Source organism: Empidonax traillii, unplaced genomic scaffold, assembly GCF_003031625.1.
Source record: "Empidonax traillii isolate 1590-97213 ecotype Southwest subspecies unplaced genomic scaffold, ASM303162v1 scaffold877:size283950, whole genome shotgun sequence".
Classification (NCBI taxonomy): domain Eukaryota; kingdom Metazoa; phylum Chordata; class Aves; order Passeriformes; family Tyrannidae; genus Empidonax; species Empidonax traillii.
The window spans coordinates 144,845-160,390 of NW_020956070.1; the positions used below are offsets into that span (position 1 = coordinate 144,845).

At 41.2% G+C, this 15,546-nt stretch overlaps 1 protein-coding gene across 1 annotated transcript in view; it reads left to right on the top strand.

Annotated features, from left to right (window-relative positions):
* PHEX (phosphate regulating endopeptidase homolog X-linked) overlaps positions 1-15,546 on the top strand; it is a 103,333-nt gene that overhangs the window by 15,494 nt on the left and 72,293 nt on the right. The window contains exons 4-7 of the mRNA XM_027902472.1: positions 5,892-5,978; positions 7,549-7,775; positions 10,981-11,049; positions 13,196-13,312. Of these exons, the coding sequence (XP_027758273.1) occupies positions 5,892-5,978; positions 7,549-7,775; positions 10,981-11,049; positions 13,196-13,312 (500 nt within the window). The remainder of the gene's footprint in view (positions 1-5,891; positions 5,979-7,548; positions 7,776-10,980; positions 11,050-13,195; positions 13,313-15,546) is intronic.

Here is a 15,546-nt window from a genome sequence, read left to right on the forward strand (position 1 = left end):
ACCCAATCCCTATAGCTGTAGAGCAGCATAGAGGGGAGGGTGAAGAACAGGGCCTTTATTTCTCAAGAATTGAAAGAGAAATTCATTGTTATTATGTATTTGCAAATAAATTCCCTTTCCGCAAGCAGATTTCCTGCATTTTGGTCTAAGAAACAGAAGCACATAAATATCCAACATGGAACAAATCTCTGGCTGCTAGTTACTGCTACCAAAGGGAGAGCATGCTGTTGTGTGAGGCTTTGATAGGGTCTTACTGTGGACGTAGCACATGAAAGCATCTTCTGACTGTGGCCCACTGAATGAGTAGGTCCTTGGGCTGCTTTCTAAGTCTGATCCCGAAAAGAATGTGCTACAAGTTGGTTTCAGTTTTAGTACTGAGCATCATCTGGGCAATACTGAGCAACTCCCACTGTCGCTGACATTAAAGGGACTGAAGGGCATTCACCATCTCCAAAAAGGATCAAGCTCTCTGAGTGTCTGGACCAAGTTCAGCAAGCTTTATACTCATAAAGGAGCACCATTGCTATCAGTAGGAGTCTGGCATGAATTAGATAAGGAGGAATCTGTGGCTCACTTTATCTACAGCAATGGATAATGGCTGTGTCTCCTTAGTTCCTCGTGTCTAAGAGTGCTATGAGATCTGTATCCTAAATGTATAGAGAGCAATTCCAAGAGTAACTATTAGATTATTTCCTATGACAATTCTTATGTCATAGAAAATTACATTAACCATGTAATGCAGCTCAATAGCTTGTACTGGGATACAGCATAATTCACTTTGGAAAAAAGTTTATCTTCCAAAAAAGCTTCAAGTCTTGAAAATGTTAGGGGGCAGAGAAGCCACTATCTCCTCTGCTTGCTGGTTCCAGAGGTTAAGCACTGTTACTGCTGAATTTGTCTCCATCTTCCAGTGGCTGGCTTTCTCTCTAACTTTTTTCAATAGATTAAAGACCTCTCTGGCACCAAGCATTTCCTAATGGTGCTTTCAAACTGATTCCATCACATCTCTTGTGAGAAAAATCATGTTTTCTCATATTTCCCTCCCTTCTATTTCTCAAACCAAAATAAAAACCCAATTGTTTTGATATTTTTCTGCCCTTTGTCCAGTTGTCCAACATTGTTTTTACAATACAGGCAGCTGAAGGGCAGGGAGTCTGTCTCACCAGCCTGTGTACAACAATAAGATCATCTCCCCACTTTGGTACTTCTCTGGTTTTGCAGTCCAAGACTGCTGTTTGTTCTAGAATTGCCCTGGGAGTTCATGCTGAATTATCTGTCTGCTTCTAGCTTTTCAGTCTTCCAGGGTTACAACTTTCCAGGAAATGGGATGTCCCCTGGGGTTCTTGTATAATTTTTGTTTTGTTTAAAGTCTGAGCATATTCCCAGTGGGATGTTTGCACATGCAGTTGTTTTCCTTCAAGATATAAAGCATTATAATGTATTTCAGATCATTGTCAGATACCACTGTGCAAACACTTCAGTTTGCGTTTTCCACATGGAGCAAATATTTGTAAAAGGATAAGGAAGAAATTAGTGGAGAAAAATGCTACTGTCTTTACTAGCGTGATGTATTCTCCATATCAGGTTGGAAAGTGCAGAGAAAACTTGTATTTTTTCTCTAGGATAGGAAGTAAGCTTCACGAATCACATGGTGTTTCTCAGGATTGCAACTCAATTATATATGTGGAAAACTGTCTGATAGGACAAAGAAAATATACAATCTGCTGATAAGGACACTGATAAATTGAATCAATATTTCTAATTGGAATAAATGGCATGCATGTTTCTTTTCTCTGCAAATCTGGCTTTACAATCCCTTTTTCATGCACTCCGTGTCAGAAGAGGGAAAGGCACAGGATTTCTTGGTGCCACAAATAAAATACGGTGGTTGAAAAGTGAAGCTGTGCAAGACAGTGGGCTGGAAAATCAACAAGGGCTGGAAATGGAAAGTAAGATTAAAGGTAACACTTGAGCACAAGACTATCCTTAGCAGCTTCAGAATAGCATGCAGTTAAATAAACACTCACGCAGAGCTTGCTTTGCAATGTGCCTTGCTCTCACTTTTAACAGCAGATGATTGCTGTTTACTGGAGGGTAGTGAACCACAGGAAGTTGGCCTTTTTTAGCCCTCTTGCCCTGGAAAAGAACTATGTGAAGGCAACTCAATATAAACTCTCTTCCTTCCCTTCTCAGCTCCCCACCCCCAGCTGTGGCTTTTTTCCTTGACTATGTATCTGAGCATCTCCAGCTCAGGCAAGTGAGGATCACTCCCAGCTATGGAGTGGCTTTTTTTGCTGGTGGTGCTGATTCTTTGTGTTTTGTACAAGAGCACAATGATTCAAACCTGCCTGACCTGGGGTGCCAGAAGTACCAGAACTTTGCAATGGGAACGTCCCGACCCTCAGCCCCTTGAAGAAGAAACTGAATGATGAAGCAATTTGCAGCCTCAGAAGTTTAGGATGTCATGAACACCTTTAAACAGTTTCTGACTGTTCAAGTGGTAGTTGCTTAATGAGATGAGTTATGTTATTACAGTACTGTGGAGTGGAATTGCCAACAGGTTTTGACACTCGCCATAACTAAGTTTTATGTGAAGGGAAATATAAATCTTGCATCTAGGAGTCCTGTGCATATGGAAACACGGACAGTGAGGTGCTGAGATCAGTGCCACAGGCCAAGATCTTTTTTTATCCCCAAGAGAATGACTTTGGAAATAATTTGAAAGTGAAGAAAGTAAAAGATGTGAGTGAAGAAGAGCTGCTTTTTCAGAAAAGCCACTGAAATATGTACTTGATATTTGGCCAAAGGAAAATGATCCAGACTTCGTTTGGTGACCTAAGATATGCTGGTTCACTTTGCTTGTTCTGGTGATTTTGGTTATGATATTCTGCTTTGCAGTTGTGACAGGCTAGTTTTGTAATTCAGTATCAGCAATAAATTGTTAAATTGTTAATAATCATTGCAAATCAGCTTGGACTGTGGGGGTTTTATAACCTCTGCAGCCAGATTGTCTAGCACTGTAACATTTAATTGGGGTCTAACAGATGGGCTGTTATTTTAAGGATGTTTTTTGATATTGTTGAAGTGATGTATATTTCCTAGTCTGATCAAAAGCATTTATTCCTAAAAATTCTTATTTAAAGATAAATGTTTGGTGTCCTAAAACGGAAGGTTACTTTAGGAAATTAGAACTTTTAACTTGAAACAAGAAAACTAAGTTTAAAAAAAAAATAAAAGAAAGAAAGCTGCAAGTAGAACAAACTCAATGTCCTTCTCAGTGCTAAGTGAGCTGCTTTAGTTAAAATGTTGGTAGCCCTGATCTCCTTAACTAAGTCAAAGTTTAAGAAAACTGTGCTTTAAGAAAAGCCTCCTAGACTGAACTTTTCAGTGGATTCATATGAAAAACAATTCCTTAGTGAAGGGTGAGAGTAGCAGTATGGAAAAGTAAAGTAGGGAACTAAACAGCAGGTCTGTCTGTATCTTATGAGGCTGAATATTTGGTCTCTGGTGGTCTTTCTCTTCCTACCCTTGAAAGACCTTATAGGTTTTAATTACATTTTGGTGTCCAAACAGAAAATATCTGAAGCTATTACAGTCTTTCAAGGTGGAAAGGCAATCCTCCCAGACAGCTACAGTTCAGCTGATTTTTTTCTGAGGTGCTGAATTTCCTGTCTCTGTGTGCCTGACTGGCATTTCCCTTAAATGCCAATAATGGCCAGTCTCTTCGCGAACGAAGAACCGGGGAAGGTGTTTCCACCTTCCAGCCTGCGCATTGGATTTTTTAGGTGAGACACAGTGTGCGCGGAACTGAGCCCACCCTTTAATCCTGAGGTTCATCTGCCGGGGCCAAGCACGCTTGGACGGTGGCAGTGAGGTCCTCAGGACGTAGATGGATTGCCTTACGGGCTAACGAGCTCCATCTGCCCGGGGAGGGGCCCCGACCGGGAATCGAACCCGGGTCTCTGCAGTGACAGTGCAGTGTATTTTCCCCTGGACCACCGGGGGCTCCCGGCATTTCCCTTAGTGTAGCAGGAAATCCACGTCGTGCCAAGAGATGGAACACTGTTCAGGGAGTGCCTCTCCGTGCTGAGGAGACGGAGGGATGGCCCTGAGGCAGGTTTGATCAACCTGTGGAGGTCCTCAGAGAGCAGAAACTCTGAGCTGCAGCCTCCAAAACACTGCCCTGTAGAAGCACAGGGTGTATCGACCCACACGATTAGATTTGCTCAGTGCAGGAGTGGGTTTGTCGAGCCTGCAGCTATGGCCAGGCTACTCACAGTACCCAATATTGCTAATTTAAAGATAGCCTGATGTGTCTACATTGATTTCAATCACAGTAGTGCCTTTCTTTCCATGGATAAGCAACCTGGAGACAGACTAATTGATTACACGTATTTTGATCACTTTGCTTTGCTTCTTGCCTTTTTTTGCTATTCATGTTTAAGAGTTTAAATACTCAAGGACATGTAAAATCCATATGTATTTGTGAGCTAAATAAGAACAAAATTTCTAAGCCTTATATTTGGATTTTATACTAGCTAATGCAGAAATCACATGGATGTGAGCCGTGCACCAGGTCTGAGCTTCTAAACCTTTCTGAAAACTTGAGGTTAAAGCTGAGAAACCTTTATAGCCTGAAGAACGCTCATGGATCACATCCCCTATTTCAGTGTCCACAGGATTCAACCATCTTATTAAGTCTTTCATGTTTGATAACTGGATTTTTTGTTATTGAAAGCAAGAATTGTCTTTGTAAAAGAATTCTGAGCAATTGGCAGTATCTACCCCACCTCACTCTCTGCTATAGTGCCATTTTTAAAACATGAACAGGTCTGATTATTCAACCAAGAATTGTGCACACTGAAGATATGTGTCAGTGATTGGCATTATATTGTATTTAACAAACTGAAAAACATTAGCAATTTGAGGATTTGAAAACAGAGGTATTGGGGATCCTGTCCAGAAGTATTCTTAGGGAAAATCTTATCTATGATTAAAAGGGAATTATCTCATTAAATGTCTTAAGGGTCCAAGAAAATGAGTTGGGCATTGTTTGTTTTGATTTGATCTTTTTTTTCTTTTTTAATGCCTCTGCATTTAGCCATAGTATCTGTATCTGCAGCTGCATCATGGCTGATTTACAACTTGGATGAAGCAGTTTGAGGCAGCTGAGAGGGGACTGCTGAGATTCAGATGGACTTTTCATGCTCTTTCCCTTTCATTACATAAAGTGAGGAATGCAAAGAATGTAGAGAGACAACAGCTTAAAAGCAGCCGGTTTGGCTTTTGAACACCAGGCACGTTTACACCTATAGTGTGATATGAGTGTGTATGGCACAGCTTTACAAACAGTAGCTGGACACTTGGTCTTCTGGGTCATTACCAAGACTGAGGTTGTGTGTGTTCGACAGACAATGGGGCAGTTCTCTGCTTCTTTCTTTCAGCAGCAGCAGAGCTGGCAAAAGTGAGCATTAGGGGTCTTGCTTCTGGGATTCTTTAACCCTCTCTGTTAGACCCTGATTTCATAATGTACCAGCACGAGCAGCTGAGACACTTAAAAGAATTCCTAACTCCCTGACTTGTGTGATTGTTCCCATCCTCACCTTGTGATTCCCTGTCGCCTCAGTTTGCTGGGAGTAGCTGGTTGTGAGGACAGGTAATAGCACCCAGTACCTGGCTTTAAGTCAGTCCTTTTAAAAATAAATAAATTTTAAAAATTCTTCTCTGTTGGGGTTTGAATAAGTTGTGAATATTTCTGTGCTAGTGCTTAAAAAAATATATGTGGAACCTCATCCTTAATTAAACAAATGCCATGATTAAAGGAAATGCTGAAGCAAACAAACAGTTTCTACATTTTTCAATGTATTGAAAAATAATTTTTTTGTTTTCAGCATTACTTGAGAAACCCATCAGCAAAAGGCGAGACAGCGAAGCTGTGCAGAAGGCCAAGATCCTTTATGCATCCTGCATGAATGAGAGTAAGTGCCTTCATTTGAGAGGGGCATATGATCCTGATGTGTCCCTTCCAGCACAGCATATTCAATGATTTTAAGATATATGAGTTCCCTGTGTTTATAAAGGCAGGAGTTTTATCTCTCTGCTGAGCTCTGTGCAGATGCACGGATTTTGCTGATACGGATTCAACTGAGTCCAGAGGGTCTTCTACACATTTCTGAAGCTGAGGTACACCCAGGCACTAGAAATCAGTTTTAGAGACACCTCTGATTGTCAGAGAACTGTGAATAGATATTTATCTGTGCAAAAGAATGCTGTGTCCCAGGGTTGTGGGGTTAGTGCCTTGGGTCACTAAAGCAGAGGAGCTTCCGATGAAATTCTTATACTGATATTTTCAACAGCCTGTGGCTCAGCACCTTCTATATTTCTCTAAATTTATTTAATCAAAACACTTCCTCAAGGCTGAGTATAGACAGCCCTGGACTCTTTATCTGCTTTGAGTCAAGCAAGTTAGGATGGGAAGCACTACAGCCCTGTTTGCAGTGCTTTTCCTCAGCTTATAAATGCTGCTGTAAGCAGCACATCACTACCCTTATGTAGCTGCACAGGTGAAAGATGAGTTGGAAGTGCCCTTTGTCCGTCTGGATTGTGGGCAGTTTTGGTCACTGCAGTATGAGAAAGATATTAAGCTATTAGAGAGTGTCCAAAGGAGGGCAACCAATATGGTAAAGGGCCTTGACTGGAAGCTAAATGAGGAGCAGCTGAGGGCACTTGGTCTGTTCTGCCTGGAGACTGAGCGGAGACCTCATTGCAATTACAACTTCTTCATGAGGGGAAGAGGAGGTGCAGGCACTGATTTCTTCTCTGTGGTGACCAGTGACAGGACCCAAGGGAATGGCCTGAATTTGAGTCAGGGGAGGTTTGGATTAGATATAAAAAAAAGGTTCTTCACCCAGAGGGTGGTTGGTTCCCTAGGGATGTGGTCACAGCATTTGGTATGTTACCACAGATGTGGTAACAGAATTCAAGAAGCATTTGGATGATACTCTCAGGCACGTGCTGTAACTCTTGGGGATGGTCCTGTGCAGGGCTAAGGGTTGGACTCAGTGATCCTTGTGGGTCTCTTCCAACTCAGCATATTCTGTGATTCTGTGATTCCATTATTTCCTGGACCATTTTCTTCCAGCACAGCCCAAGACTGACTGCCAGCAATTGAGACAGCCTGTCCTGCAGCCTTGGTGCCAAGATACTGCCCCTCTAGCTTTGGTTATGTACGATAACCAACCCCTTCTCGGCCCCACAGAAACAGTGAAGTTTCTATGCTAGTTTCTAAATCAGATTTTTTTTTTTTTTTTTAACATTTACTTAATTCCAGCCCTTGCCTTTTTTGAAAGGTACTGATTTGCCCCTATTATTCTTAATACACATAAACGGTGCTGCTGTGCTCACAGGCAGAGCAGAGGCTTTGGGTTTCAGCTATAGTGTTTTGTCTTGCCTAGAAATCAATTGATGCCATTAAATCTTTGTCTTGTGTGTCTGCTGCTGCATTTGAATTATCTGGAATGTAATTGTTGTCACACTTTGGCATTTCAGATAAAATTGAAAAAGCCGATGTGAAGCCCCTGTTAAGCATCCTGAGGCATTCACCCTTCCGCTGGCCTGTGCTGGAATCCAATATTGGGCCTGAAGGACTGTGGTCAGAAAGGAGGTTTAGTTTAGTCCAAGCCTTGGCAACTCTTCGTGGCCAATACAGTAACTCTGTTTTCATCCGTTTATATGTGGCTGCTGATGACAAAATCTCCAATCGGTATATCCTGAAGGTACCATATAGCATATCTAATAGGTTACTTCACATGGTATTTTATGGTCTTCTTTTTTAAAACATGTTTGCATGCCAAATGTTTGCACTTGATTATTCTTGTTATTATCTACCGACACACAGGTGTTCATAGCTGCCAATTGGTAGGAATGTAGGATCCACTAGCAACCACATGCTATTGAAAAATATTTCCTACAGATTGTTTTCTTCTTTCCAATGACTGGGGAAAAAAAAAATGTTGCCAGTAGACCAGTGTCCAGGGTCTATGTGCATGAGAATAAGAGGTCAGTATTTAGTTCTGGGCATATTCTGGGTGCTGCTTTTGACTCATTAGTTGCATGAAGAACGTTGGGGTTTTTTGTCTGTGAAGATGAAGAATGATGCATCAGTAGCAGATATTCTGAACTTGAGTTATTTTTCTTAAGATGTAAATGAATAATCTGGTGCTTATATGACAGCTTATGACACAGATGTATTCCAAGCACTTTTAGTCTTGAAATACAGAATTTACCTTTTTCCTGAAGTGCTATTACTTTTAGACCAAAGCATTACCATTTTGTTAGCAGTGTATGGCATTACACAACAGTTTAGTGAGAAAAAGACCCAAGAAATGTTGCCTCCCTGTAGTCTGACAAAACCCCAGAGAACATTGTATTACTGTGAGATGTCACCACAGCAAGTGTGAGTGTCTGGGCCAAATGCATTGTTGTTTAAGAACTACAGATGAGAGGCCAGAGTAGACCAGCCCTCCCCTGCTACAAGAAAATAGGTTATGAAGGCAAGAAAGTAGGAGAAAATAAGAAAGTTATGATGCCATTCATCATAGCAAAATAGGATCTATGATCTTTATTGTGCTGGCATCGAAGCTGGCTGTATGAATGTAGCCAAGAATACATTGTATTTAGAGATCAAACAACAGTTAATTGTGTTTGTACTGGAGTGGGTGTCAATTCTGAGTCAGTTCTTCAAAATGACTTCTGACTTTATAGCATTTAACTGCTATAAAGTTGAAGGGTAACTTTTTCCCATCTCTGGGACATTTTCCTGGATAGTCAACAGCAGATCAACAGTTTGCTGTATGTAAGATGTCATTCTGCTAAGATGCTTTGAAGATCTTCTCAGGTTTTCTTTGTCTGGAGACTTGTTTAAAAGAGCTGAAGCAGTAGAATCAGACAGATGTTTAGTTAGGTATCTCCTGTCATAATATTTCAGCCCAAATCACCTGTTACCAAAGGGCTGGGCAGGGATATCCTTACTGCTGGGTCTCTTGGAAATGAATTATAACTATCAGCACCTTCCCTTGGTATGCTTAGTGGTGCCTAAGAATTAAGTATCTGAATAACTGAAGCACTACATGCTATGAATAATGTATTATTCCGTAGGGTATTCTGTCGTTAATTTGATTAAGATCTTGATCTACAGATTGCATCAGCCAGTATTCTTCTTTGTCTGTGTTTTTAACAAATTCCCAGGAGTGTAGATGAACCATGGAGTATTTCAGTCTGCTTGTGAGAATGACTTTATTGCAAAATTCTTTTTGTTCAGTGTTGCAAAATCATCAACGGATCATAAAAAAGTAAAAACTCCAAGTAAAACTTTGTTCAGCATTCAACATGATTTTTTTTTTTCCTTGAGGTCTAAAGAAGTTGGTTAACTTTGGTTTCCTTCTCATATTTGTGCTCTCTTGGTTTTAATGTGTTGCCAGATCTAAGTCTCAAGCTCAGGAAATTTGGATGAATATTTAATGTAACAGTAACATGACTGAAATAGACCAAATAGTCTGAAGCTAACTATTGCAAAGACACACCTACAAAAAGCATGAGTATGTTCTTTTTGCTTCAATATGCTGAGAAAAGAAGGTGATACTGTTTTTCAAAGAACCAGATTTATACTGAGCATCATAGTTGCTCTCCTTTTTGAGGATGATTTGTTTTATTTGTTTATGGAGTATTTTAAAGATTGTGAACATCAGCTAGTGGAGGAAAATATTACATTTAATAATTCATTTTAGATTATAAGATTTATTTATTTGGAACATTTTTATAAATGTGGAAAATGTGAAATATAAATTATTTAACCTAAATAATTTAGATTAAAAGACATATGAAATTGTATGAATAAATACAATCTCTTTTTACTAGATGTGTCTTTTAAAAGCAGTTACAACATCAAAACAATAATTTTAAAACATCAAAACTGTTGTTTCTGCTCCAATCAGTGTCTTATACAGAGTTTGGAAGCTGGTTGAATGAAGTTTTCAGCTTTGGCTTTCATACCCTAGCCTAACTTCACTGCATTGATAAGTTCTGGGAAATCTCAGTTCCCAGTAACAATTATAAAGTATACCCTGTATTGTGAGTTTTGCCTGGTTAGGAATTTGAAACAGTATGCATATAATCCCACGTAGATATTTCACTCAAAACTATGTGCAGATCTCAAACTTTGAGGTCTGGTTTAGAAATTATCTTGAGGCCCTAATTCCAACATTAAGGTGACTGCAAGCCAGCAGATTTGGTCCATATTTAGATCAAAAAGGTAAGTGAAAGTCAAAGATCCATCTGGACCTACTAGGCACTTTTAGGTAATGTATTGGAGAGATAAGAATATCCTAGGCATGCATGCAATCCTGGATGGTATCCAGCTGTTTCATATCTATTCAAAAAGCTAAATTCAGCACCCAGTGGTGGTCTGGGATGAAGCACAAAAGTGTAATCTCAGTTTCAGTCAAGAAAAGCTAATGATGCCCTCCAGATACCAAGCAACTAACATGCTCCAGCACCTGGTGGATATTTGCTCCATACAATAGGCTAGTGTGTCCCAAAGCTGACTCTTGTGACCCTGAAATGTGCGTAGGATGAATGGTCATCAGCACCAACTATTTGATCCTGTGGACCCAGTCCTATTGCATTACCTAATGCTAATGGAGCCATAAACACCTACATCACAAAGGCTTAGATATTGCAGGGGGCAACTGAGGCTGCCCAGATCACAGTAATGTCTTTTAGTTAATATCTGTCAGCACAGCATAACATTTTTCTGTTGTTTTGAATTCCTGTGGAGCTCAAGCTGCTGCAGTGTATTGTGTATGTATATTTGCACACATCTACCATAACTGGCAGAGAAACTCTTCCAAGGTTGCTTATCAGTCTACCTTTGATTTCTGATGAATTTACCTATTAAATGTTGCTTCTCGTTATTTTTAACAGATTGACCAAGCAAGCCTCTCTCTGGCATCTAGAGAGGATTACCTAGAAAACACTACAGAAGCCAAATCTGTAAGTACTATCAACTGGAAATTTGAGTGGCCATTTTTACCCTCAGCTTTTTTCATTGTTGGTTTTGTTTTATTGAGCTCCGAACTGAGAATGAGCTGTGCATTGTACAGATTTGTATTTTTCAGGGTATCTTCTGTCAGAAAACACCATCACTACCACAAACACTTTGGCAAAGTTTTCTAAACAATGATTTTTGTAAGATTTGGGGTCCCCCTACTTTTCTTCCCACTTGGAAGGGGCCTCTGGAGTTCATCTTGTACAGCTCCTCTGCTGAAACAGGATTTACCTCTGCAATATACTACTTGTGACTGGCCTCCAACTAGACTTTGTGCTGCTGATCACAACACTCTGGACCTAGTCATTCAGCTCATTTTCAATCCTCCTCACTGTGCACTCCCCTACTCTGTACTTTTTAACCTTGGTGATCAATCACAACTGTTGTCCTCTCATCCACCAAGATATTAATGTAATTGTAGAAGGTTATTAGCCAGGTTAATACCTGTGATTATCTTATCCTTCATGTGTTTGGAAATAGTTTCCAGGAGAACTTTCTACATCACCTTCCCAGTAATTGATATCGGGCTGACCAGTCTGTAGTTCCATGGGTCTTCCTTTTTGCATTCCTTGAAGATAGGGGTAATGCTTGGTCTCTCCCACCCTTTTGGAACCTCTCCCAGTAGGTATGACCTTCCAAATACTGTCCGGAGTGAAGTTTCAGTGGTATCAGCCAGTTCCCTCAGGACTCATGAGTACAGTCTTTCAGACCTGGATCCACTTATGTCCACTTTGTTCCCTAATCTGGTCCTCTTCCACTGAGTATAGGTCCTCCTTGCTCCAGATTTCCTCTCTGGACCCAGGGGCCTGAGATTCCTGAAAGTCAGTCTTATTAGTAAAGACTAGAGCAAAGTTGGCATTGACTAACTTTGTCTTTTCAGTGTAATTTGTTACCCTGCTCCATTTAGTAGTAGGTCCATGTTCTCCCTACTCTTCCTGTTACAGCGTTTTTCCCCATAGGTCTTCACATCCCTTGCCAGATTGAACTTCAGGTTGGCCTTCGTTTTCCTAGCCATATCCCTGCAAGATTTGTCAGCACTTCCTGGGTATACAACTTATTTTCTTGCAGCATTTCTGTGGACAGCAGTTGTGAAATAATGATGTTTATCAAATGCTTTAATGTATCAATACTTGACTATGACTACAGAACCTTTTTCCCCCTCATTCAGTGAAGGCCTGTGGACAAGTGTCTGTCATGAGCAGCTCAAAACTCAAAGAAAACAACTTCTGGGGTTATCTGGGGGACAAGTCATTGCTGCTGATTTTTTTACGGCTTTGCTTCCCTTTTGAGTTTCCTGAGATGTTAGTAAGTTTTTTAATTACCTCTATCAGACTAGATGCCAGGATACACAGAATGGTAGCTGTTGAAAGATTAAAAGTGAAAATATGTTGGGATACATTTTTGCTGTTGTTGGACTGTAGACTGGTAGGAGTTGATGAGGAGCAATCGGATCCCTCCAAAATCTCTTAAAGATTATGCTCTGCGGGAGACAGGGCAGAAATCACTATAATGTCATTACATATAGTGTATTTTGCTAACATTTGTGTGCACACAGAGATTAAAATGTGGTTTATTAGGATATCCTGGGAAGAGCAGAGAAAAGCACTGTAGCAGATACATGTGTTGAAGTGTGTGGCAGGAACAGAGGAGAGAGCTCAGTGGAGCATCCCTTTATCTCTCTGTCTTCTCAGTCACTGAGCTTGCACTTGTATACAAATGCTTCTACTGTCTTGTGGTGATTACTGTATGAGTTGGCCTAAAATATTGTTGTACAGTCATACACATTGCCTAATCCATTTTTAAGAGCTGAAAGTGTTAGTCTAATCCAGAAGGGTCATTTGAATTTCCTGAGATTTGTACTCCCTGAACCACAGCAGGTATCTCTGTCTGTCATACACAGTATTTTTACAGTGTTATTCCTCCTTTTTAACTTGCTGACAGCAGGCATTCAAGGTAAGGAAAGCACAATCTTGGTTGCTAAAGCATGAAAGTATTATACTCCTTGCTATAGCTGGGCATTTCTGGTTTACTGCTACACCTCTGCTCAAGAGCAAATCCAGTAGTCACATCACTCTTTTTGTTTCTTTACAGTACCGAGATGCCTTTTTGCAGTTCATGGTTGATACAGCAGTGCTTCTGGGTGCAAATGCTTCACGAGCTGAATCTGATATGAAATCAGTTCTAAAACTGGAAGTTAAAATAGCAGAGGTTGGTAATCTAATGCTTTAATCTTGTGTTCTAAAATGTTGTTGCACAGATCATCTTTGTTGCTCTCATGCAGCATGTACAGGATAACCAAGTGACCAGGCCCAGTCACCATGGGTTTATGAAAGGTGGTTCCTGCTTGACTAACCTGATCTCCCTCTGTGAAAAAGTGACCCACTTAGATGATGTGGGAAAGGCTGTGGATGTTGTTTACCTAAAGTTTAGTAAAGCCCTTGATATCGTTTCCCACAGCACTCTCCAGGAGGAATTGGCTGCTTGGGATCACTCTTTGCTGGGTGAAAAACTGGCTGGATGGCCGGGCCCAGAGAGTGATGGGGAATGGAGTTACATCCAGCTGGTGACGGGTCACAAGTGGTGTTCCCCAGAACTCAGTATTTGGGCCAGTCATGTTTAATATCTTTATTAATGATCTGGATGAGAGAACTGAGGGCACCCTCTATCAGTTTGCAGGGTACACCACGTCAGGCAGCTGTACTGATCTACTGGAGGGTAGTAAGGCTCCACAGAGGGATCTTGACAGACCTAATTGATGGGCCAAGGCCTATTGTATGAGGTTCAACAAGGCCAAGTGCCAGGTCCTGCACCTGGGTCACAGCAACCCCATGCAATACTCCAGGCTTGGAGAAGAGTTGCTTGGAAGCTTGGGGTGGTCAATGAACATGAACCAGGTGGCCAAGAAGGCCAGTGGCATCCTGACTTGTATCAGAAATAGTGTGGCCAGCAGGACTAAGGCAGCGATTGCCCCCCTTTACCCGGCACTGGTGAGGCTTCACCTCGAATCCTGTGTTCAGGTTTGGGCTCCTCACTACAAGAAAAACATTGAGGTGCTCTGGAGCACAAGCCTTATGAGGAGCAGTGGAGGGATCTGCGGTTGTTTAGCGTGGAAAAGAGGAGGCTCAGGCGTGACCTTATCGTTCTCTATAACTATCTGGAAGGAGGTTGTAGTGAGGTGGGGATCTGTCTCTTCTTCCAAGGAACAAGCAATAGGACGAGTGGAAATTGCCTTAGGTTGTGTCAGGGTAGATTTAGATTGGATATTAGGAAAAATAATTTCTTCACCAAAAGGGTTGTCAAGCACTGGAATAGCCTGCCCAGGTAAGTGATTGAGCCTCGATCCCTGGAGGTATTTAAAAGACGCATAGATGTGACGCTTGATATGGTTTAGTGGTGGACTTGGCAGTGATAGGTTAACGGTTGGACTCAGTGACCTTACATGTCTTTTCCAACCAAAGAGATTCTATGCTACTGTAATTGTGGAGCTGGGTAGAATTTGTATCCCTGCTGTGCACCTGTGTTGAACAACCCCTGTTGTTCAAGAAGAAGACTGGGTTGAGTCTCTGTAGAACAGTCTAAAAGCAGTGCAAGGCTGAGGTGAGATACTGGAGATGGTAGTGAGAGGGTGGTGTTTATAGTAGCACCACCCTTAGCTCCTGAGATGCTTCCATGGAGTACTCTGGGAGAGCAGATGAAAAATTCCATGAGTTTTAAGGGGACCAACTGAATTCAGTAAAGAAAAGTGTATTTAAATCTGGTACTTGGTTCTGACATTTACCTGGAGACATTTTTGCCCCCTTGTGGAGTTTAATTTGTGCATTAGGCTTGTTACTGTTTGAAGGAGCATTTTTGTTTCTCTGTATCCCTCTTTCAGTAAGGCTAGTACAAGAATCTCATCCCTGGAAGCTGCAACTCAGATATCATTTCAACTTCTTCTAGAGCACGAGAGAAGAGTTAACCTCAGTGTTGGGAAACCACCAAAGTTTAGGGCTACAAACTTGACAATGGCTTGCAGAACTGCCAGCCGAGCGGAGTATTCCTTTATACTGGCAAGGAAAGAGGCTATTCCCTCTGAGATGGTGGTCTCTTGTTAACAGAGGAGCCTATTGCACAGGACAGGTGATGCAACAGATGACTTTTATCTGGGTTCTGCTGTTGCAATCTACAGGAGGAAAGGCAATGATGCTTTTTAATGATGTGTTTGTACAGAAGTGAGAGCCATCTGCAATAGTAGTAAGTCAGTGTTTCCATCTTTTCTGCTGAAAGGGATGCAATTTGTCAAACCTCTAAATAAAGCCCAATATTCAGCTTCAGTTACTTAGCCTGGATGGACTAATGAGCAAATACTTCATTGTGACCCAGTAGACTTGAAAAACAGTAAACATTCCTTCTGTTTATCCCTGATGTGATTAGAAGATGCTTTGCTAGCTCTGGCAGATCTA